Here is a 25,441-nt window from a genome sequence, read left to right as displayed (position 1 = left end):
GCATAGCGGAGAAGGTATGGTGGGAATCGAAATGGTCGGTAATCTGTTTGTTGACTTGGCTTTCGAAGACCTTAGAAAAGGCAGGGTAGGATAGATATAGGTCTGTAGCAGTTTGGGTCAAGAGTGTCCACCCCTTTGAAGAGGGGGATTACCGCAGCTGCTTTCCAATCTTTGGGAAGCTCAGACGACACGAAAGAGGTTGAACAGGCTAGTAATAGGGGTTGCAATTTTAGAAAGGGTCCAGATTGTCTAGCCTGGCTGATTTGTAGGGGTCCAGATTTTGCAGCTCTTTCAGAATATCAGCTGACTGGATTTGGGAGATGGGGAAATGGGGAAGGCTTGGGCGAGTTGCTGTGGGGGATGCAGTGCTGTTGACCGGGGTAGGGGTAGCCAGGTGGAAAGCATGGTCAGCCGTAGAAAAATGCTTATTGAAATTCTCAATTTTAGTGGATTTATCTGTAGTGACAGTGTTTTTTCCTATCCTCAGTGCAGTGGGCAGCTGGGAGGAGGTGTTCTTATTCTCCAAGGACTTTACAGTGTCCCTGAACTTTTTTGAGTTTGTGTTGCAGGAAGCAAATTTCTGCTTGAAAAAGCTAGCCTTGGCTTTTCTAACTGCCTGTGTGTATTGGTTTATAGCTTCCCTGAAAAGTTGCATATCACGGGGGGCTGTTTCATGCTAATGCAGAGCGCCAAATGATGATTTTGTGTTGGTTAAGGGCAGTCAGGTCTGGAGAGAACCAGGGGCTATACCTGTTCCTGGTTCTTTATTTCTTGAATGGGGCTTGCTTATTTAAGATGGTGAGGAAGGCATTTTTAAAAAAATAACCAGGCATCGTCTACTGACGGGATGAGGTCAATGTCCTTCCAGGGTACCCCGGCCAGGTCGATTAGAAAGGCCTGCACGCTGAAGTGTTTCAGGGAGCATTTGACAGTGATGAGTGGAGGTCGTTTGACCGCTGACACATTACGGATGCAAGCAATGAGGCAGTGATCGCTGAGATCTTGGTTGAAAACAGCAGAGGTGTATTTAGAGGGCAAGTTGGTTAGGATGATATCTATGAGGGTGACACGGCTAGAACATCCGGGTTGGCAGAGTGTGCTAAAGCAGTGAATAAAACAAGCTTAGGGAGGAGGCTTCTAATGTTAATATGAATGAAACCAAGGCTATTACAGTTACAGAAGTCATCAAAAGAGAGCGCCTCGGGAATAGATGTGGAGCTAGGCACTGCAGTGCCTGGATTCACCTCTATATCACCAGAGGAATAGAGGAGGAGTAGGATAAGGGTACGGCTAAAAGCTATGAGAATTGGTCGTTTAGAACGTCCGGAACAGAGAGTAAAAGGAGGTTTCTGGGGGGGCGATAAAATAGCTTCAAGTTATAATGTACAGACAAAGTATGGTAGGATGTGAATACAGTGGAGGTAAACCTAGGTATTGAGTGATGAGAGAGATAGTCTCCAGAAACATCATTGAAACCTGGTGATGTCATCGCATGTGTGGGTGATGGAACTGAAAAGTTCGATAAGGTATAATGAGCAGGGCTAGAGGCTCTACAGTGAAATAAGCCAATAAACACTCTCCAGAACCGCAATGGACAAGGCATATTGACATTAAGGAGAGGCATGCTTAGTCGAGTGATCATAAGGGTCCAGTTAGTAGTGAGGTTGGTTGGGGTAACGGCGATTCAGACAGCTAGCCGGGTCATCGGTAGCAAGCTAGCGTAGGACGGTGTTCTGTTTTTAGCCACTTCGTACGTTTCCATTAGTAGATTAGTGGGGTTCCGTGTGGTAGAGGGGATCAATCCAATTGGCAAAATAGATATAGTTATAGTGACCCAAGAAAAATTGTCTGAGAGACCTATTCAGATAGCAGCCGATAAGACAGCTAACGATTAGATGGGCCACAGATGGGCGTTCAGGTAACGTCACGACGGAGGAGCCAGTTGGATAACTCCCTCGTGCAGATAATGTCGGTAGTCCAGTCGTGAAGGCCCGGTGGGGCTCCGCATCGGCAGTAAAACGGGTCCGGATAGGTTATAGTAGCCCAGGAGTGGCTGATGGAACTCGTCAGCTGGCTAGCTCCGGAATAATTTAAGTTTGCTCTGGGACCGACGTAAGCCAATAGTTACACGGTGTTACGGATACAAGTATCCTGTGTGTGTATCCTGTGTGTGTGTTTCTTTTCTCTCCTTCTCCCCTCACAGGTGAAAATCATCACTCCCCAATCAGTCAACAATCAGCCCATCAATCAGAAGACACACCTCCTCCTGTTTCCTACCCTATCACAGTTCCTTCCCCATGGTTTAAAAACCCCATCATTTGTTTGCTCTGGAGCTCAATCTCTTTGTAATGCCATGTTGGTAGATCTCTGTTCTTGATAGATTTCAGTAGCAATCTCTTTGTAAATGCCATGTATGTAGATCTCTCTCTTTGCGTCTTAACCTCTTCTTTAGTTTGAGCACCTCCAAATCACTTTGTCATCACCTGTGAGTATTGTTTTGGTTATGGTGTTTGTTTGTTGCTGGTGGGAAAAGGGGAAACCAAGACAAGTCGCCCATGGGCATACACTACCCGTAGGTAAACTTTGTTAAACACACTAGTTAGAACTGGACGGACCACCCACTGTATTTTTGGTTAGTTAGTTAGCTGTTAAAGTAGGCTAGTCTAGCTTAGGGGTGTTTTGAATACTTATTGTTTCTTTCCTTGGGTCCAGCTCAGCCCCTTTTTCCTGCTCCCCCCATTACCGTGTGTTTATAAATAAACCCTGAGTTTGACGGTATTATTTCAGTTGTCCTGGTTATTACGTTCACACTTTTACTTTGTCACAACTATAATTTGCATGAGTTATGTTACGCGTCTCATTACCATCCCCCCTAGACTGTCGGGCCAAAAGGGATTCGTAACACACGGATAGCAGCTAGCTAGCTGCGAGATCCAGGTGTAAATATTAAGAGCTTTCGGTTGAAATCCGGGGATATGGAGAGAAAAATAGGTCCGGTATATTCTGGTCTGAGTCACGTTGAACAAAACTGGCGATAGCTTTTCGAGCTAAAGGATAGCTGTTGACCATCAACCGTGGTTAGCTAAATACTAACGTTAGCCAGTAAACTGGCTAGCTCCTGGCTAGCTCCTGGCTAGCCTCTGGCTAGCTTCAGGCTAGCTTCTATTGTGGATTTCAGATTTGAGATAAATAATATATATATATATATATTTTTTAAATTGGTGAGGCGGGTTGCAGGAGAGTGTTTTGAAGTTGAGTTTTTGGAAAAGAAAATATATAAAAGATATGCGAAGAAATATATATATATATATATCTATATATATATTTATTTACATGTAAATACACACACACACACACACACACGGGGAGGACAAGGACATCTGACTGCTATTCCATCTTGGATATCATCAACCAATACTGTGACAATACACATAAAAGGGGAAACAGTTCCTACTAATCTCTCCTCCTTCCGTCTTTTTCTGTGGACTTTATATGGCGGTTGGCAACCACCTTTAAGGTGCATTATCACCACCAACTGGACTGGAGTGTGGACCTCAGTTCAGCTTTCAATCCCCACGTGGTTAAATGCTCTTAAAAACCAATGAGGAGATGTAAAAGGTGGGACTAGCAGCACGTCAAGCGTCAAAAATAGAAGCAATTTCTATTTTAGCGCCTGGCTACGTATATGATGCACGTAAGAAGTTTGGATGAAATTAATAACATGCATGTGTACACGCAATGCAGACATTGTGGTCAGCATGTCAGTGTTCACAGTAAACCCGCAACGGGAGTTGCACATCATTTTCACAACGTTCAAGTTCACGCTCAGCAGACCTGACATTTTCTCAGTCCTGAAAAAAAAATAAAGGGAACATTGCTCGTGGAAGGAAGTTGCTAACTAGCATAAGTCCTGTAGCCTCGCAAAACAACCTCTAACTTCCTTCATACGTGATGCAGACAAAAAAATAAACTATCCAATTAAAATACGAGTTTGACCAATTCCAGTCCCTACGCTTTGGGAGTCCAGGACCCTGGGAAAATAAATATATAAGACAAAACACACATCCCGACAAGAGACACTACAACACTACATAAAGAGAGACCTAAGACAACACAGCCTAGAAGCAACATGGTTTCAGCACAGAACATGGTACAAATGTTATTGGGCACAGACAACAGCACAAAGGGCAAGAAGGTAGAGACAACAATACATCACACAAAGCAGCCACAACTGTCAGTAAGAGTGTCCATTAGTCTTTGAATGAAGAGATTGAGATAAAACTGTCAGGTTTGAGTGTTTGTTGCAGCACGTTCCAGTCGCTAGCTGCAGCAAACTGAAAAGCTGAGACCCTGGGACGTGTGCGCTTTGGGGACAATTAACAGAATGTGACTGGCAGAATGGGTGTTGTATGTGGAGGATGAGGGCTGCAGTAGATACAGTTGAAGTCAGAAGTTAACATACACATTTAAACTCCTTTTTTCACAATTCCTGACATTTAATCCTAGTTAAAATCCCCTGTCTTAGGTCAGATAGGATCCCCACTTTATTTTAAGAATGTGAAATGTCAGAATAAGAGAGAGTGATTTATTTCAGCTATTATTTATTTCATCACATTCTCAGTGGGTCAGAAGTTTACATACACTAAATTAGAATTTGGTAGCATTGCCTTTAAATTGTTTAACTTGGGTCAAACGTTTCAGGTAGTCTTTCACAAGCTTTTGGCCCATTCCTCCTGACAGAGCTGGTCTAACTGAGTCAGGTTTGTAGGTCTCCTTGCTCGCACATGCTTTTTCAGTTCTGTCCACAAATGTTCTATAGATGAGGTCAGGGCTTTGTGATGGCCACTCCAATACCTTGACTTTGTTGTCCTTTTTGCCACAACTTTGGAAGTATGCTTGGCGTCATTGTCCATTTGGAAGACCCATTTGCGACCAAGCTTTAACTTCTTGACTGATGTCTTGAGATGTTGCTTCAATATATCCACATCATTTTCATCCCTCGTGATGCCATCTATTTTGTGAAGAGCACAAGTCTCCTGCAACAAAGCACCCCCACAACATGATGCTGCCACCCCCGTACTCACGGTTGGGATGGTGTTCCTCGGCTTGCAAGCCTCCCCCTTTTTCCTCCAAACATAACGATGGTCATTATGGCCAAACAGTTCTATTTTTGTTTCATCAGGCCAGAGGACATTTCTCCAAAAAGTAGAATCTTTGTCCCCATGTGCAGTTGCAAGCGGTAGTCTGGCGCATTTTAATGGCGGTTTTGGAGCAGTGGCTTCTTCCTTGCTGAGCGGCCTTTCAGGTTATGTTGATATAGGACTAATTTTACTGTGGATATACAGTGAGCACCATAATTCATTGGACAGTGAGTATTTTTGTTATTTTGGTTCTGTACTCTAGCACTGAGTTTGAAAGGATACAACGACAATGAGGATGAAGTGCAGACTGTCAGCTTTAATTTGAGGGTATTTTCATACATATCGGATGATCCGTTTAGAAATGACAGCACCTTTTGTACATGGTCCCCCCATTTTAAGGTACTGCAAGTATTTGTTGAATTGGCTTCACAGATATGTCGTTAAGCAGGTGTATTCATTTGTGACGTTAGTGAATGCAGGAGAGCTGTTGATGAATAGTATTGATTCTAGATTTTGCTGTTGCCTTTGGAGGTTGTTGTTGGGGTGTGACAACATAAGACAGCAGTGTCGATGCAAATGAAGCTGGCCGTCATAAGGCTCAGAAATGAACATCAATCAATCAGGAACATTGCAAAAACCCTGATCAAAAACACTCTCCTGGATGCAGGTGTAGATGTGTCAAAGTCAACCATACGTAGAAGACTACACCAGCAGGACTACAGAGGGTACACTACAAGATGCAAACCACTGATAAGCCTGAACAGAAAGGCTAGATTACAGTTTGCTAAAAAGCACCTAAAAACAGCCCCAAGAGTTCTGGAAAAAAAGTAGTGGACAGATGAGACAAAGATTAACATGTACCAGTGTGATAGAAAGAGGAAAGTGTGGGGAGAAAAAAAAAAGACATGCCCATGATCCAAAGCATACCACCATCATCTGTGAAACATGGTGGAGGGGGTGTTATGGCTTGTCTTCATCGATGATGTGACTGCAGACAGAAGTAGAACAATGAATTCTGAAGTCTTCAGAAATATTTTATCTGCTCAGATAAAACCAAATGCCCCCAAACTCATTGGACGGCACTTCATCATGCAGCAAAACAATGACCCTAAACATACTGCTAGAGCAACGAAGGGGTTTTTGATGGCCAAAAAGGGGAAATCCTTGACTGGCCAAGTGAATCACCGGATCTGAATCCAATTGAACATGCATTTTACATGCTGAAGAAGAGACTGAAGGCAGTTAGTCCCCGAAACAAGCAGGAACTGAAGATGGCTGCCGTTCAGGCCTGAGAAAGCATCACCAGGGAAGATACCCAGCATCTGGTGATGTCGATGCATCGCAGACTTCAAGCAGTCATTGCATGCAAAGGATATGCGACCAAATATTAACAATGATTACTTTATTCTACATTATGTTAAACTGTCCAAAGTTTTGATGCCTGAAAATGGGGGGGGGGGGGAGACTACGTACAAAATCTTCTATAATTTCTAAACTGTTCATCCGGTATGTATGAAAATACCCTCAAATTAAAGCTGACAGTCTGCACTTCACCCTCATTCTATCCTTTCAAACTCAAAGTGCTAGAGTACCAAACCAAAATAACAAAAAATGGTCACTGTCCAATGAATTATGTTGCTCACGGTAGATACTTTTGTACCCATTTCCTCAAGCATCTTCACATGGTCCTTTGCTGTTGTTCTGGGATTGATTTGCACTTTTCGCACCAAAGTACGTTCATCTCTAGGAGACAGACGGCGTCCTCTTCCTGAGCGGTATGATGGCCGAGAGGTCCCATGGTGTTTATAGTTGCGTACAATTGTTTGTACAGCTGAACGTGGTACCTTCAGGTGTTTGGAAATTGCTCCCAAGGATGAACCAGAGGTCTACAATTATTTTTGCTCCCAAGGATGAACCGGAGGTCTACAATTATTTTTCTGAAGTCTTGGCTGATTTATTTTGATTTTCCAATGTCAAGCAAAGAGGCACTGAGTTTGAAGGTAGGCCTTGAAAAACATCAACATCTACACCTCCAATTGACTCAAATTATGTCAATTAGCCTATCAGAAGCTTCTAAAGCCGTGACATCATTTAAAGGCACGGTCAACTTAGTGTAAGTAAACTTCTGACCCACTGGAATTGTGATACAATGAATTATAAGTGAAATAATCTGTCTGTAAACAAGTGTTGGGAAAATTGTGTCATGCAAAGTAGATATCCTAACCGACTTGACAAAACTATAGTTTGTTAACAAGAAATTTGTGGAGTGTTTGAAAAAAAAACTGTTTTAATGACTCCAACCTAAGTGTATGCAAACTTCCGACTTCAACTATATCGCAGGGGGGAGTGAGGCCTAAGAGGGTTTTATAAATAAGCATCAACCAATGGGTCTTGCAACGGGTATACAGAGATGAGCAGTTTACAGAGGAGCATAGAGCCCCTTTAAGGAGCATTTCTGGCAAATCTGAGTCAACCTTAATGGCTTAGTCCATCTGCATTTATCCTATTGAACACATCTTGATTGTTATTATTAATTATTTAAAATTATTCACTCGAAAATTTGATTTTTTTTGTTTAATATTACAAAGCATGTCATTGCACTTTTAAGACACCATTGCCTCTAAGAACTCCGTTGCCCAACTGCGCCTAAACCATGCTTCAAAACTTCAGTTGTTTAAAAAAACTGCAGTTACTAAGCCACGCGGGCAATTGTAGGCGTAGAGAAATGAATGGGGAAGCAATGGAAAGCTTTAATATTAATGATAGATTGGGGGTTATGTCCATTTTATTCTTTACAACATTTCTAATCCACATACTTGTTTATGATTTTAACCTATTTTTTTTAACAAAGGCCAAAACTGCTTTCAAATGTGTTTTTCCCACTATTGCAATAAGAATTGTTGTGCACTGACTGCTTGTTAGAATATGTTTCCCTCCCTATGGCTCTCGCAACTAGAATGCGCATCAAGATTAATATTTCTCTCGCATTGAACACAAGCCGACTAGGAAAATAGGTCAACTATTCTACTATGGGGTCGTCTGATTTTGTTTTAATAACATTCATTCAAAGCCTATACTTGATCACTCAGGATGTCTTTTTCAGCAGCGACACACAACTGTTTGAGTTGTGCACATTAGACTATTTAAATTAGAGGTCGACCGATTATGATTTTTTTCGGTTAATCTGCCGTTTTTTATTTTTCTTCTTTCTTTGTAACAATGACAATTACAACAATACTGAATGAACACTTATTTTAACTTAATATAATACATCAATTTAGCCTCAAGTAAATAATGAAACATGTTCAATTTGGTTTAAATAATGCAAAAACAAAGTGTTGGAGAAGAAAGTAAAAGTGCAATATGTGCTATGTAAGAAAGCTAACGTTTCAGTTCCTTGCTCAGAACATGAGAACATATGAAAGCTGGTGGTTTTCAATATTCCCAGGTAAGACGTTTTAGGTTGTAGTTATTATAGGAATTATAGGACTATTTCCCTCTATACCATTTGTATTTCATTAACCTTTCACTATTGGATGTTCTTATAGGCACTTTAGTATTGCCAGTGTAACAGTATAGCTTCCGTCCCTCTCCTCGCTCCTCCCTGGGCTTGAACCAGCAACACAACGACAACAGCCACCATCGAAGCAGCGTTACCCATGCAGAGCAAGGGGAACAACTACTAGAAGGCTCAGAGCGAGTGATGTTTGAAACGCTATTAGCGCGCTAACTAGTTAGCCATTTCACTTCGGTTACACAAGCATCATCTCAGGAGTTGATAGGCTTGAAGTCATAAACAGCGCAATGCTTGACGCACAACGAAGAGCTGCTGGCAAAACTCACAAAAGTGCTGTTTGAATTAATGTTTACGCACCTGCTTCTGCCTACCACCGCTCAGTCAGGTACTTGTATGCTCAGATTATATGCAACGCAGGATACGCTAGATAATATCTAGTAATATCATCAACCATGTGTAGTTAACTAGTGATTATGATTGATTGTTTTTGATAAGATAAGTTTAATGCTAGCTAGCAACTTACCTTACTGCATTTGCGTAACAGGCAATCTCCTTGTGGAGTGCAACGAGAGAGAGGCAGGTCGTTATTGCGTTGGACTAGTTAACTGTAAGGTTGCAAGATTGGATCCCCCGAGCTGACAATGTGAAAATCTGTCGTTCTGCCCCTGAACGAGGCAGTTAACCCACCGTTCCTAGGCCGTCATTGAAAATAAGAATGTGTTAACTGACTTGCCTAGTTAAATTAAAAGGTATAAAAAATGTTTTATTTTTATAATAACATTAAAATAAATATATATTTTTTAAAATCGCCGCCCAAAAATACAGATTTCCGATTGTTATGAAAACTTGAAATCGGCTCAAATTAAAATCGGCCCTTCCGATTAATCTCAACCTTGCTGTCAGTTCAGTGCACACAGCGTAAGTCTATTTGCAAAAACAATTATTTGGGAATTTATTTCGTAGAACAGACAATTCTGTATCAGTCTCATCTCCAAAGCAGCATTTTTAAACGACCTCTAGAATCCATAGGACGGAAATCCGTCGCAGTGACAGAACTTTAACCCTGGACACAGGCAGGCAGGGAGAGAAGGGGGCAGGCAGGGAGAGGAGTCTCTGAGTGGTCCCCTGGGAGGGGAGTTCTAAAGTGGGAGGCCAGGGCTGAGGATATGGCATGGGGCTACACACACAGTCAAGCGTCACACCCGATACACAACACCATGTTCGCACACCCTTTTAAGCTTGTCCAGAAAGCACCTCACAATGTATGCATGCATGAACGTATAGTTAAGCACATACCCTACCTTTCCCCACTTTACACCCACCCAGACAACCAGGAATGAGAATATTTACATTGACCTGTCTGACACCAACAATCACTCAGGCCCTTCCTTACTATCCCCTTCCTCCCCCTCTCTCCTCCTCCCTTCTCTCAACTCTCCATCTTGGATTATGAATTTCCACTCACATTCAAAAGATCTGTTCAGTCAGGCTATGTAAGTCACAACAAGGCTTGGTTAAATCTGATCAATTCAACTCTTGTTACGCCAGGGACGGCTGGGTTTCCAGGAACCGCATAGAACAAATCGCTATGAAACTGAGGGAGGAAATCAGGAAAGTTGAGTTTGATTCATTAAGCTGCTCGGCCAAGACCAGTCATGAGCTCCTGTTAAAGCTGGGCTACCGGGGCAACAGATGGAGATTATAAAAATAAAAAAAACATCACTCAGAAGTTCCATAATAACTATTATATAACATGTGGGGACAGTTTGACTTTGTGCAACCGCTTTTATATTCCCCCTGACATAAAATATGATTCTGTGGCCATCTTTCTGAACAATGACAACATCGAGAGAAATGTCCTGTGGTGAACATTTTCTCTGTGGCTGGCTGCCTCGCTCAAATAACCTAGCAGCAGCAGCAACTGCTCTCTATCGGGAGGGAAAACAATGGTGCTGCAATCAAGACAGTGAACACTATGATTTACTGTCCCTGATTGGCACCCAGTGTGTGTAGTGTGTATGTATAGCTAGAAAGATGCTGCCTGTGAGCGAGTATGTACTTGAAATGGGCAGCACTTGGGGAGGCTCCTCTGAGTAGGAATGTCAGGCATTTCATGGTGAGAGGAGCTAGGGCTGCATCCCTGGCCTAAACCCCCATCCTTCTCCACCCTGCAGAGGGTGTCAGGAACAGCTGGGGGTCATTTTCATCTTAGATTAACAACATGTTGTGGTCTAACAGTCCTGGAAATTTTATAGGGGAGAGTTGCACAATCTTGGCGCCAAAATAGCCCTGAAAGATCTACCACCGCAAGAGGACAGTGTTCGATAGTTGGAGAGCCAGAGTTTGTGTGTAGAGTAGGGCTGCAATACTGCACTACTCTGGGACATGGCCATTTAGTGCTTTCAACATGGTTAACACATTACAGTGGATCAGGAACATACTGTACACAAACATGAATATACTAGAGTTTGTTGTGATACTTACGTTAACTTTGAAGGACTGGACGGTGTTGTCCAAGAGAAGTATGTTGCAGACCACCTCCGTGTGCTGGCTGTCGCGTGCCAGCTCCGACGCCCGGACATTGTAAGATCTGCCAGCAGGCAACCGGAAGCGTGCGGTCATTACGGTCCAACCAGGGTCTGCAACAGAGACAGAGAGACTAAGGAAGCGGACATTGACAACCTGGCCAAAGCACAGATCACTGTAGAGTTGACAGGTACACTTTTCTTGTCAAGTCGGTCTGGCAACACTCATACAAAATGACAGTTCTGAAATGCATTCTTTTGGGAATGAGTTCGAGGGCCGCAAAGTCTATCATACAGTACTACTGACATCAGCACTACGCTAACAAGCCTTCACACGCAGAGGGGGCAACAAGTGCTCCATCTGACAAGAATTAAAATTAATATGGAGTACAGCAGCCTACATGCTGAGTATAACTCCGTATGAACTCTGACAGAATTGCACCTCTAGGGATCAGCTACACTGCAGCAACGGAGGTCAAGGCACCTTCATTTAAACCTGATGGATCCATATGGAAGGCTTTTCCTTGCCTTTGAGTGGTTGTCACAAAATATCAGGAGGCATCACCGATGATGAATTTGAATGGGAGGAGATTGCCTGTGTGTGCAGAAGTGCTGAGTTGAACAGACATAGCAGGGGACCCCAGGGACCAAATCAAGTGTGCTGTGGAGAGTCACGAGAGCACTTGTTCCACGAACATACGTTGCCTGCTGCCCTAATGTTCTTAGTATTTCTGGGAATGTAAAATCTCCTATAAGGGGGTAGCAGCTCTCCCAGATTAATACCACATTGTCCATCTCTTTCTACAACTCCCAGATATGTCTTTAACCTGTCATATAGAGGTTCTGGGTATTGTCTGATGGGTAATTGATGAATAACTAAGTCGCTATGGATAAGAGAGCCTGCTAAAATGGCAAATGCAAAATTAATGTCTTCAGGCGTATGCTAATGCAGTGATGGCAAAAGTGCTCTTAGGACAGCAGATACAGTACTTTGAAAATATTATCTTAGTGTTTAAGAAAGGCCCTGGGGGGGCGATTACTTACAGCTCACTAGTCACGCATACGGTATGGAAAGAGGAATCTGATAAGATGCACATGTACAATAATATTTTTTTTAAAGAATCCCTTCCAAACATCACATCTTCAATATCTCCCAGAGTCAAGTTGAATCATGTTCACTGTAGTTGACATCAAACGAGCAGTGTCAGCAATGTGAAAACATGTCATCTCTGTAACCGGCAGACTCCCAGGCATGCAGCGCCTGTGTTTGCCCTCACAACCCTGGTGTCATACATGTGGGGCTCTACATCGAGTGGATGGAGCGGGTACGCCGGGCAGCGATGAGGTGAAGTCATGAGGAAGCGCCTTCACCGCAGCTCAGTGACACAGCTGCGAGCTGTTCCCTTCAGCCTCTCAGCTAGGCTGTGGAGACTAAGACAACCATGAGCCAAAAAGCTGTTTGTTGTTTTTTTTATCATTCAACGGACGCAAAGGTTACCAGCTGTAATAAGAGAGTAAAACTACTCAAAATGACAATATAAAAACTGTATACTAAATACATCACACACTTCTCACAAACGATTTCAGTTCTAAATCAAAAGCAGTGTGTGTATATAATAATAATAATAATAAGTGTAATTAGTCTCCACATCCCAATGAGAGGAGAACAAAGCCCAGTGAGTTAGCGATCCAGCAGGTCGGCTGGCCGCTCAGCCGGGATAACTCCGCAAGAATGCTTCCATTATGGCTTCCTCCAGTCAGCAGAGCTTCCAAACACTGGGCCTGGGCTGACGTGTGTGTCAAGCCTAATGACCCCAGTGGGCTCCTCCGATGCTCTCGGCTTATAACAAACAGACGTCCCAGCAGCCCCTGTCTCTGTCCCCCATCTTCCCAATCCTCCACCGGCCAAACCCCTCTCCACAGTTACACCCATTGGAAAAGGTACAGTATGTGTCTTCACAACAAATACTCAGGTTGTGTCCCAAATGGCAACCCTTTCCCTTTATAGTGGACTACTTTTGAACAGAGGCCTATGGGCTTTGGTCAAAAGTAGTGCACTATATAGGAAATTGGTTACCATTTGGGATGCATCCCAAGGCTTAGGTCAGTCACAATGCAGACCAGAGGATAGTAGAAAAGCGAAGAGGAATCTGAAGATATCCTTTCCTCCCTGCTACAGTAACGTGTAGTAGTGTACTGTTCGCCAAAATTGGGCCACAGAGAAACAGGTGGTCAATTACAGATGTAGAGACTTGCGTTTCATCTTCATGTGGGGTGATATCGAAAGACAGTTGGAGAGTGGTGTTAGACTTGGAGAATTCCTGCCAAGATCGCCAGCTATGTGACAACTCAAGGATGACAATTAAGAATAGAGGCTTGTTTGAGAAAACTAACAGCATGGGACTACCCTCCCTTGGTTGAGTACAAGAAAAAGCAGCACTACAGGTTTGCTGTACTAGTATCTAGGACAGCACAGAGAATGGACTCACAGACAACAGAGTGGGAAGAATGCTTGTTTCATAGAGAGGGTGTTCAGGGGTTGTAGGTAGCATTTGACCCTAGACTTTCTGGATAGCCAGACACCACCTATTATGTTGGATGCCTGGGGTAAAACCATACAATGTTAGTAGGGAAATGCCACTGTTTGTAGCTATGAGGACAATATCCATACACTCCCTCTACCACAAGCTTCCCTGGACTCCTGGTGACACACACTTCCACTGGCCGCATAGTGAATAAATTATCCTTGACTGATGAATATCACTTAAGGTCTGTTCCCATGTCCAACCCATAGGTTAGGCCTATTCTATAGGCTGGTGTAAAACAACCACATTCAACACAACAGCAACACCAAACTGGAGAGGACTGTTACGCTTCATTTCATTTCAGCAAAAAGGACAACATTACAAATCCTAGTCCCAGAGTAGCCGTATTTATGATGAAGGTAAGCAGTTTGTTTTCTGGTCATTGTTTTTGGAGGACATTCAACACTGTTGCACTATTGACCTTAAACATATTGAGCTGGTATCATCATTTTACCAAACACCTTGCAATGGAAACAAATATCCCAGCTGGCATTTGTAACAGGACACCAGCAAATGAAAAAAACACTTCAAAAATGTTTTATTATGCAATCAGAATAAGATCAGTGAAGGCATTGTGACAGCACATAAGCTACAATGAATCAATTTCTGACTTAGTGAGCAGGTACTTTGTGTCCCGGACAGCTATCATCTCAGACCTTCATAAAAAGATACATTTTTACAATCACACGAATAGCACTGAGTTGTGTCGTGCTCTCCCAGTCTCCAATCTTCACTCCTCCCATTGTGGGTAAATGTTTGGTTTGTTTATGTTACTCTTTTAGAATAAATTCAGCCCATCCCTCCCAAGCAAGGCCATTATGCAAATCATCAACTCCTCGAAGTAGGGCTGTGACAAATGTAAAATGTTCCTTAAATGTTTAACAGATGTGTTTTGTTGCATTTAAATGATACAAAAATAAAATTATATGTGAATTCACAGTGCAGATATTTTCCTGCGTATAACTCCTAGGTGGCAATGCAATTCCATCTACCGCAGCTGGCTACCAAACGGCACTCACCTTACTGCTGTCCCCCACCCACTCAGCAACTATGGTAATTAATGCTGTTTTTAGATTCTCTGCTGCGTACTGCGGGCAGCTTGCATGGTGCCGCAGAATTCTATGGCACGTTATTTAAGTGTGAACCACGGATACCATTAATGCTAGTTAGTGCTAGTTTGACCACCAGAGGGCATCTTTGAAAAGCATTTGATAGCCTTCAATAGTGGCTGTACTAGAGAATGCGGGCATGCAGAAGACCGGGGTTCAATTCCCCGACGGGGAGGAAGGGGTAGGCTGTTCTTGTAAATAAGAATTTGTTCTTAACTGACTTGCCTAGTTAAATAAAGATCACACTAAGAGCATCTAGAGGCGAAAGAAACGCACACCAATTTTGGCTAGAGGAGTGGAACACTTGAAAAATTAAAGGAGAGCCGAGCCGCCCGCTCTAGGAGCTCAGAGGCAATAATTTAATAACCAACGTTGACAGACTAGCTGTCTTCAGGGTATATGAGCTTAACATTTCTACACCCTAAATGTCTAATTCTAGTCTAATACACAAATGGAAATTAAGTGAAAATAAAAACCTCATTGATTTATCAAGGCCAGTCCCCATGCTGGTCTCAGAGCAGCACGAAACGATGCTAAAATAGTTGTAGGCATTTGCTTCAAATCCTATTGCTGCGCACTTCAATATGCTCTTTAAATAAGACCTACACCACTATTAACAGCACATTACTCAACACTAGAGAGACTCATGTCGCCTATGGTAGGCCTACAGTATATTGAAAAATATGACGTGACTCTCCGCCAATAATTACATTGAGGATATTTCTGTAATTCAGTGATATTTATTTTATTTATTTATATTCGTTATGATCCATAGCTAAATAAACGTTGGCATTTTGAAATACTATTTTTATCATTATTTTATTAATGAAAGACTAAGAACAGAACAGAGGGAACGTTTCCCTAGTCAGCGCCATTATTAGTGCAAGGCCCATTAAAGTGTTGCCAGTGTGTCGGGGTGGGGTTCCACTCCCTTCCTCGGGCCAAGTCGGTCTTCTGTGCCGGCTCTGCGGCCCATCCCGTGCCCCCTGTCCTCGTGCCTTGAACCTCAAGCGCTTTCAGTGGATACAGCTGGAGAACTGCAAGGCAATCCCATTGTGCGCCACTTGGGAGCCATGACCAATATAAATAGTCTTGCTAATAACAGGGTTAATAATATATCTGTGAGAATATCCAATAATAAATCGCTTTGTTCAAAAACTTATATTTGGGATTATTTAGTTTTCAAATAACGTAAAATGAGTGAGAAAAATACCATTCTTGAACATGGGGTGAGACATTGTTACTAATTTGTAAATAATGATCAGTTTCTATTTAGGTTTATGTCACCCATTCATTATCAGTTAGAGACACAGGACCGAAAAGCACAATCAGTGCTCTAACTCCCCCTTATGCTGGTCTGGAGCAATGAGGTGGTGACACAGGGTACCGTACTAAACCACAAATTACCTATAAGTCCCGCGGCGTAAGCTCGCAACTTTTAAAAGGAGGAACCACTATGCAGGGGTCGCGTTAACGCAGAATTCTGTGTTTTTCATTTGGGGGAGAGAAAAATATAAAACTCATAAAAAAATGCTTTTTATTGTCATTTCTGCTTGACATCAGACTCATTCTTGGCTTCAGTTGCACTCCTCCACTCAGGATGAGAATTCACAGAAGGGCATTCTATCAGCAGACAGCGCTCCGACTGATCTGTAGCATTTCTCCGGTACTTCTCTTCTCAGTGTAGCTTACTTTTCTCCATTAGTTAACTTCAAGCAAAACATCATAGAATGTAGCAAGCTACTTACCCTAAACAGAAATAAAGATCTTGCTTCTTCATTTCAAGATCATTTACTTGTCGCTGCTAGCCAAATACCGTTGCACTTCATTTTTACCAAATGACAAAGTTATTTTCTGCAGAGTATGTTGCACTAAAAAAGTTGGCTATTTTCTGTGAAGGACAACTATAGTTGCACACCCCTGATTACTCTACTGAAGCAAAGAAAACACTTGACTTTAAATATAAAACGCAAGTGAAATGGTTTTAAAAAGCAGATTCTCATGGTCCACTTAAATATTTCAGAACTCTAACGCGACCCGTATATAACAGCTTGTTCATAGACGTCCAACATCTTAAAACCACGTATCGGGTTTGAGAGCTCATGCGTTGTACTTGCAGAGTACAACTTCTCCATCCAGGCAGTCACTGTTCTAGATATGTCATCACCGCGCATTGAAGCCGACATCCTCTACCATTGACAATGGCTGCATATCAACCGCAATCATTTCTATAATCAGGTGGGATTTCATCACTTCGTCCCTTAACGCACCTTCACGTGAAAAGCCTGTCTAGCGTCTGTTGCGGGCCTGCGCCTGCTGCCAGCAACAGTTTGGGTCTCACGGTGCCTCCCTTTCAGATGGTTAAGCATCACCTGTACTGCCACTGTAGCTCAATTTCACCAAGCAAAGTTTTAATTTCATCACATTCTCATTTAAAGTATTGCCATACAGGACTTTCACTGCTGTCGTATGTCTCACCCTGCCATTTTCCCAACAGTTAATGACAATGTGTGGAGCGCTTCAGATCTGAAAATCATTTGAAAGATGCATATCTCCTCCTACGAAAGTTAAAGCATTGTTTCGTTAGGTATTTGTACAATTTGTATCGTTCCACTTATGATGGGGACCTGTTAGTGGTAGTTTTGTGATTAAAAAAAAAACTGTTTTTCCACAGTGCAGTTAACATGGATTTTCTTCAAAACGTTGAAGATACCAATTTCATTGAAACACTTAACATTCACACCCCTACCTCGGAGAAACCATTCACTCTCTAAAGGCCATTCATACACACAAATAGCCCAGCTAAATAAACACTTACAATTTATTTTCTATCTCAACTGTATTTCAGGTCGCTCTCTAAGGAGTGGTGTCTGAGGTTTGTTGCCTGATGGAGGTCTACTGCTTGTATTGGAAAAACTTGATTTCCTACGTTTCTGTAGTAATACATGTTTCTGGTGTTCACTGGAACCTGTGTGAGAGTCAGTGGCTAGCTTACAGCTGAGTGGCCAGCAGCCCACAGGAGGTGGAGGCTAGGGTATAGTGTAGAGGGGAGAGAACAGGGGAGGGGAAGGTGCAGTTTACAACTTAGGGTTTTACACAAGAGAACTCCATTCCTTTCCAAGAACATCAGCTTTAACGTATTCTGAGCACACAAACGTTGCTCAAAGGTCAGTTAGCTGAGCCCAGCGGCGGCCATGGTGTTGTCGCACTGCCCGGCCAGCCTCAACCCCCATGACCTTTACAGGCCTGCTTCCTGGGGTTGAGCTGTCAAATTAATGCACACAGGATTGTACACTTTTCTCCTCTGGCCAAAACAACTTTGACCCCCACCCGTTTAATTTCCAGGCGCTTTCAGGGCTCCGGCTGTGAAGGTTTTTAAGACTGGTGTGTTTGCCGGTAGGGGCAAAATGTGCTTTGCCATCAGCTCAGTCCAGAGTTAATTGAAAGCACACTGCGCTTCTGTTAAGCTACTGTATGAACTGTGCAGCTGTCAAAGCATGAGCATGCTGGGCATTTCAAAAGGTCTACATTAACTTGTAAATTGATTAAAATAAGGTTGAGGATGAATATGTGAAGCCTACGCCCCTTTACATTGATATGTGTTACAGTTGGAGCCATCAATATCCCATGACCATAAAAGTGTGTTGAAATGATGTTAACATCAGGAAGTCTATGAATCTCAGCTGAGACTGAGTGACACCAGACTTATTTCCTCAACTTAAAGCATTAGGAAGGTCAGTGTCCTCATAAGGTCTCATGACATGAGACTGTTGTGACCTCTGCCTGGGATCATGGCTCTACTTCACACACACCCCAGGCTTGAGAAACACACACGGCTCGTCTATTTTTAACCAGCGCACTAGCAAAACAAGACTAAGAACGCATTCGCTAGTAATAGTTGGTAAACATGTACACTCATAAAACATTCACTATTCTACACCGACTTCACTAACTATCAAATGGGACAGCAAGATGCTAGTCCTGGGCCGAGTTCATAATTTTAACAGCATACTGCAGTAGCTATTTAACTGCTATTCAACGGTCATTGTAATCGTGCACTGCAGCTAAATCTGCTTAAATATTGTGGTACAGATAGGCCAAGGCTACAGTCTATTACAGGTTCTTGGTCAATTAAAAATACAGTATGATTAATTTATTAAAACCACTACATTTCCAAGTGCGGCATGATTAACAGATCAGTCATCCATTCAGGAGGAGCAGTTCAAAACAGGAGACACTTAGTCTCTTTCCCATCGCACTAGACTCAGGACTTCCAGAAAGAGAAACAGAAACATACATTTGATTAAAGCAGCACATTCCCCTGATTTCTTTGGCGCTTACATTAGCAGGTTTAAATGTTAGGGGGTCGTGTTCTGATCACGCTGCGAATTTCCACCCACATCCACCTCGACCTTGCACATTCCTGCCTGGCAGCTGTCGCAGTGGGGAGGCCAGGTGCGCCATGGAGTAGACCCCCTACTGCTCCTGCAACGCGTTGACGGTTAACACTGCAGCCAACTACAGCCAAGGCAGCATGCCTCACGCCTGGCCTGATAGGCAGCTAACAGCCGGGCAGCTCACAGTCCGCTAGCTCCAGAGGAGAGGTGTGGCAGCAGGCAGGGGGAACAAGCCAGGGAGTTCCAGGGAAATCGATAGGCTGTAAGTGAATCAGTCTCTTCATTAGAGGAGCTGTAAAAGGCCCCAGGAGGTGCTCAGGCTGCTGGAGGTAGCTACTAGTTAAGTCTGGCCGATGCATTGCTTAGATTTGGACAAAAACATCCTCTGTGGGCTCCATGACTGCCAGGTTCTAAAATTGAGAGAATCCTGGGAGGTGTGGGTAGAGTGAATTACTGACACACACAACTGACCCTCTGTTCTTCAGGCTGTGTTTCTAAGAACACGGTCAAGGCATGTGTCAGTAAGTCCTAACTCACAACCAGACATTGAATTGTCTTGGAAAATGGTATTGACTTCAGTCAGCCATGGGTCGCATTAATGCAGGATTCTGCATTTTTCATGCAGAAAAGATAAACCGCAGACAAATATCTTGCTGCGTTTTGTAAACATATCTAAAATGCTTCTTACTGTACACTGCAATTCATGAATGTAAAATAACTAATTTCGTGCTTCAGTTGCACTTCTCCAATCAGATGCAATAGCCCATCTTTGCTGGTCATTAGATCACCAGACAGCGCTCTGACTGGTGTAGGCCACTTTTTTCCAGTACTTTCCTCCAGTGTAATTTTTCCTCCGGTAGCAAGTTAAAATGCAAGATTAACTTCAAGCAAAACATTAGGAAATGTAGCTGGCTACAAACTTTCAATGTAAAACACAGGTGAAATGGTTTACAACAGATTTTCTGTCCGTCTGCATTTTGAAAATGTAGATTTCTGAAAGCTAATGCAACCCCTGAGTGTTAGAATACTATTGGGCCATTGGCATGTGGACAGGAGCTGACCAGCAACTGCTGTCAGTCAACTGGGTGCATGTCGGTCAGTTATGACATGCTTATTTCCTAGAATCACAGTAGGTGGTGGATCAGAGGTGGAGATGATCCTCGAGAAGGGAAATGCCAATATTATTAAAAGGAAACAGCCCACAATTTTGATTCTGCCTAATCCTTCTATCACATTCAGATTTGTGCCATTAGCTTTTAATTGAAGATTAACAATACTCTGCCCAGTCCTTTTGCTAATTATGCTCTGACCCATGGAGAGAGAAGAGGGGAAATTAAAAGGGGCGCATAAGTGGCAGGACAGTCAGGTTAATGGTTTCAGTGTGGAATCCCCTCTCTGCCTCAGAGGAAATGGAGAGTCACAGAACAGACAAACATTTTGAGAAACCACACAGGCCAACTTGAATCTTTTTCCATTATAAAAAAGGGGCCTTTTTCTGCCTCGCAACATCTAAAACCATCAACTGAGTGCACACGCAAACAAACACACACAAGTTGCTCATAGAAGGAATAAAAATTAATTGTCTTGTACGCACATATTCACCTTGGAGATGGAGTGCCTTTAGCATGTTCTTATTGCAATTGTACTGCAGGCAACAACAATGCTTTCAGGGTGTCATACAAAAAAAACACTGTACACACACGTGAGTGAGTGGGCTGAGAATATGACCTAATAGACCCAGCAGCACATTTTGCTGATGACTGCTGTGACCTGATATAATGTAGGAATGGCAGGTCCCCAAGCTCCTGCTTGGTGGCCCTGCCACTGAGCTACACCATTTCCCCTCAAAATGATATAACAAAATCACTGATTAATCTGATCGTCAACATTTGCTCACTTCAACCAACCACGTTTATATTTAAAAAATATTTTTAATAAAAAAAAAATTTTTTAAACTGGCTATCCACTTCCTCCTCAAACAAATTGCAGCGGAAATAAATCTTGCTTTCTAAATGATGATTAAAAACAAACGCTTCTTAGCTTCTTCTCAGCTTCAGTCACAGTTTGTTCCAAATCACAAATGTAAAAATAAAAATGTTGTGCTTCAGTTGCACTTCACTCAAAATATATCTCTCATCTTGACCAATCAAAATATAGCATTCACCAACAAGTACGATCAGCAGACAGTGCTCTGACTGATGTGTACTTCTCTCTGGTGTCGTTTCTCTGGCAGAAACTTAAAATGCCAGATTAACTTCAAGCAGAACATTAGGAAATGTAGCTGACAACTATTTCTATGATAAACATGAGAAATCATTTGATGTAAATTAAGCTATTTTTCGACCGAATGTGTTGCATTCATTAATTTTGTGTGATGAAAAATAGTTGCAAGCCCCTTATCACTCTATTGGGGCCATTCCACCTCAAAAAGCCCAAGAAAGAGGTTTGACACCCACCATCTTAGATTGTTCTGACCCGATTCAGGAAACTAGGCGTATGTCGCAAGTCACGACTTCACAGGAGAGCAGTTACTGTAAAAGAAAATGTAATTATCAAAATGCGCTTTTTGGCAGAAATGCCTTCTCTAACATGTACATGCCTTAATAACAAACTTGTATGTCATCTGTAAATACGAATAAAATAGTTAAAATTACGAACCTAGCTGGTATAGCCACAGAAAGACAACCTTCCCGCTAGCCATGATTGGCTGAGATAATGAGATGGGCTGAACATGCCGAGAGATGAGTTTGGATTGGTCTGCGGTGTAGAATCTTGTGTCTATAAAATGAGCTGGTCGTTATGATTAGATAATCCTTTCTACTGTAGTTTTTTCAAAATATATAACGTTAGCCATGGAGAAGTGCAAATATGCTGCTACTGCTCTCAATAACATTACTGCCCTGAATTTATCAGGAGCTATCGACAAAGGTCAGTGGGGAGAAAGTTGGACTACTTTCTGTAGGACGATTGTACCATGCGGACTATGAAAATGTCATTTTAAAAAGGCTGCAGTCAACCGTGAAGCTTTCATCCATGTATACGGGTAAGAATCTAACAGTTTCAGATATTATAAGTTTAATTTTGTCAGAAAGTTGTTTCCATTGCAAGTTAAAGCTTGCTGTTAGATAGCCAGTTGGAGATTGATGGCTGGCTTGCTAGCTAACATTGAATCTATTTGCTTAACTTTAGCTAGCTATGACAATCGGTTTGTATTGCTAGTAACGTTACTATATGGATTGGGATTTTAGTTCATTTTTTAGCTAGCTAACGTTACATGTCTAAACAAAAGACCAAATTAAAGCTTGCTGTTAGCTAGCTAACGTCAGTGGAGCTTAGATGGCAGTCTTGCTAGCTAACATTTAACTTACATGTATGAAGCGTGTGTAACGTTTGTGATGTTCACTCAGAATGCCATTTCGCATTGCTAGTTATAGCCTAACTAGCTAACATGGAACCTATTTGGTTAACTTTAGCTAGCTATGACAATCAGTTTGTATTGCTAGTTAAAGCTTGCTGTTAGCTAGCCAGTGGACATGAGACGGCTGGCTAGCTAGCTAACATTGTGTACGAACTGTGTAGTGATGTTCTCAGAATGCCATTTTGCATCTATTGTATAATAACGCTCAAATATATGTATCCAGAACTTGTCTTTCGGCATCAGTAGATCACGCCTGAATCAACTCCACCAGTCATACAAAGAGAATTGTCTAATCATGCCTCCCATCAAAAAGAGAGCTGGCCCAAGCAAGCACAGGTTACAACTGAAGCATGAGGACTTGCAGCGAGTGGTGATCATCATCAACTACGCAGAGGATAACTCAATGGTATTACCAGGACGCCACCCAGGACACACACACTTTGGTGGAAAGCTGCTGCCATCCCATGTGACAAATGCAGCAGTGTGGCGTCTCAACAAGGAATCAATGACAACACTTGGTATGTGGACTGGTATTGGGCCTGGCGGACCATGCATAAGCTCCACTGGTCTGTACCTTCACGATCACAGGCCACATCAAATTTGCCCACGACTGGAAATTCGGCTCCAGAGTGGGGGAGTGGTCTAAGGCACAGCATCTCAGTGCAAGAGGCATCGCTACAGTCCCTAGTTCGATTCCAGGCTGTATCACATCCGGCCGTGATTGGGAGTCCCATAGGGTGGAAAACAAATTTGGCCCAGCATCGTCTGGGTTTGGCGGGGATAGGCCGTCATTGTAAATAAGAATGTTCTTAACTGACTTGCCTGCTCGAATTGACAAAAGGCACCTAAAGGACTCTCAGACCATGAGAAACAAGATTGAGCTCTTTTGCCTAAATGCCTGGCACCAGATCTGGAGGAAAGCTGGCATCATACCTACGGTGAAGCATAGTGGTGGGGCATCATGCTGTGGGGATGTTTTTCAGCAGCAGGGACTAGGAGACAAGTCAAGATTGAGGCAAAGATGAACGGAGCAAAGTACAAAAGAGATCCTTGATGAAAACCTGCTCCAGAGCACTCAGGACCTCAGACTTGGGCGAAGGTTCACCTTCCAACAGGACAACAACTAAGCACACAGTCAAGACAAAGCAGGAGTGGCTTCGGGACAATGTCCTTGATTGGCCCAGCCAGAGCCCAGACTTGAACTTGATCGAACATCTCCGGAGATCTGAAAATAGGTGTGCAGTGACAATCCCCCTCCAACCTGAGAGCTTGAGAGGATCTGCAGAAAAGAAAAGGAATAACTTCCAAAACATGTGTGCCAAGCTTGTAGTGTCATCGCCAAGAATGTTGTAATTGCTGCCAAAGGTGATTCAACAAAGTACTGAGTAAAGTGTATGAATACTTATGTAAATGTGTCATTTCATTATTTATTGTTGGAGAAAAAAAAATGTCTAAAAACCTGTTTTTGCTTTGTCATTGTGGGGTATTGTGTGCAGATTGAGTTTTTTTTAAATGCATTTTAGAATAAGGCTTTAACGTAACAAAATGTGGAAAGTCCAGGGGTCTGAATACTTTCTGAATGCACTGGAACATTCTAGTGGTTGCAAGAATTTTGTATGATAATTTAAATTGAAAAACGACAGTTGAAGTCAGAAGTTGACATACACCTTAGCCAAATACATTTAAACTCAGTTTCACAATTCCTGACATTTCATCCTTGTAAAAATTCCCCGTCTTAGGTCAGGTAGGATCCCCACTTTATGTTAAGAATGTGAAACGTCAGAATAACAGTAGAAATAATTATATGTCAGCTATTATTTCTTTCACCACATTCCCAGTGGGTCAGAGCTTTACATACACTCAATTAGTATTTGGTAGCATTTCCTTTAAAATTGTTTAACTTGTGTCAAGCGTTTTGGGTAGCCTTCCACAAGCATCCCACAATAAGTTGGGTGAATTTTGGCCGATTCTTCCTGACAGAGCTGGTGTGACTGAGTCAGGTTTGTAGGCCTCCTTGCTCACACAAGCTTTTTCAGTTCTGCCCACAAATGTTCTATAGGACCGAGGTCAGGGCTTTGTGATGGCCACTCCAAACTTGACTTGGCTTGAAATGGCTTAAGGACAACAATTTTGGAAGTATGCTTGGGGTCATTGTCCATTTGGAAGACCCATTTGCAACCAAGCTTTAACATCCTGATGATGTCTTGAGATGTTCCTTCAATATATCCACATAAAATGTGTTTCATCAGAGCAGAAGGCATTTCTCCAAAAAGCACGATCTTTGTCTTGTTTACGTGTTGCTGTGCGTTTTGTTGCCAACCTTACTTTGCTACCTGACAACTTTACGGTTTTTACTTTTTAATTATCGTTTATAATTTTCCCTCAACTATTTTCATTCAACTTTTTCACTCCGGATGCTTTATCTGGACGTGGTTCGTCAGGACCTTCAACAGCCGAAGCTAAGTAGTAACACTAACATGATGCCTTCTAATTGCAGTCGCTGTACTCATAATATACAGGAGAACGATCGCCTTACAGCGAGGATAGCTGTGCTGCAAGCCCAGCTTCATACGCAATCATTAGGCAAGGGTAATTTCAGTGTAGAAAAGGATGAAACAGCATCTGTGCCACCAGTAAGTACAGATAGTAACATTAGTATAAATCCCCTTGCACGGTCCCCACAGCCAGACAAATTTCTCATGGCTTCTGGAGGGAAATGCTGTAGGAATGCTCAACCGATGTTGCTCAT

At 42.6% G+C, this 25,441-nt stretch overlaps 1 protein-coding gene across 5 annotated transcripts in view; it reads right to left on the bottom strand.

Moving 5' to 3' along the window:
• LOC139399943 (tyrosine-protein phosphatase non-receptor type 4-like) overlaps positions 1-25,441 on the bottom strand; it is a 105,778-nt gene that overhangs the window by 60,081 nt on the left and 20,256 nt on the right. For all 5 annotated transcript variants that reach the window (XM_071145088.1, XM_071145083.1, XM_071145095.1 and 2 more), the window contains exon 2: positions 11,143-11,297. In XM_071145088.1, the coding sequence (XP_071001189.1) occupies positions 11,143-11,280 (138 nt within the window). In that variant the 5' untranslated portion in view covers positions 11,281-11,297. The remainder of the gene's footprint in view (positions 1-11,142; positions 11,298-25,441) is intronic.

The sequence above is a fragment of the Oncorhynchus clarkii genome, chromosome 3 (genome assembly GCF_045791955.1).
Source record: "Oncorhynchus clarkii lewisi isolate Uvic-CL-2024 chromosome 3, UVic_Ocla_1.0, whole genome shotgun sequence".
Lineage (NCBI taxonomy): Eukaryota > Metazoa > Chordata > Actinopteri > Salmoniformes > Salmonidae > Oncorhynchus > Oncorhynchus clarkii.
Note: the sequence above shows the minus strand (reverse complement) of the source record. Positions and strands in the feature narration are given on the sequence as shown.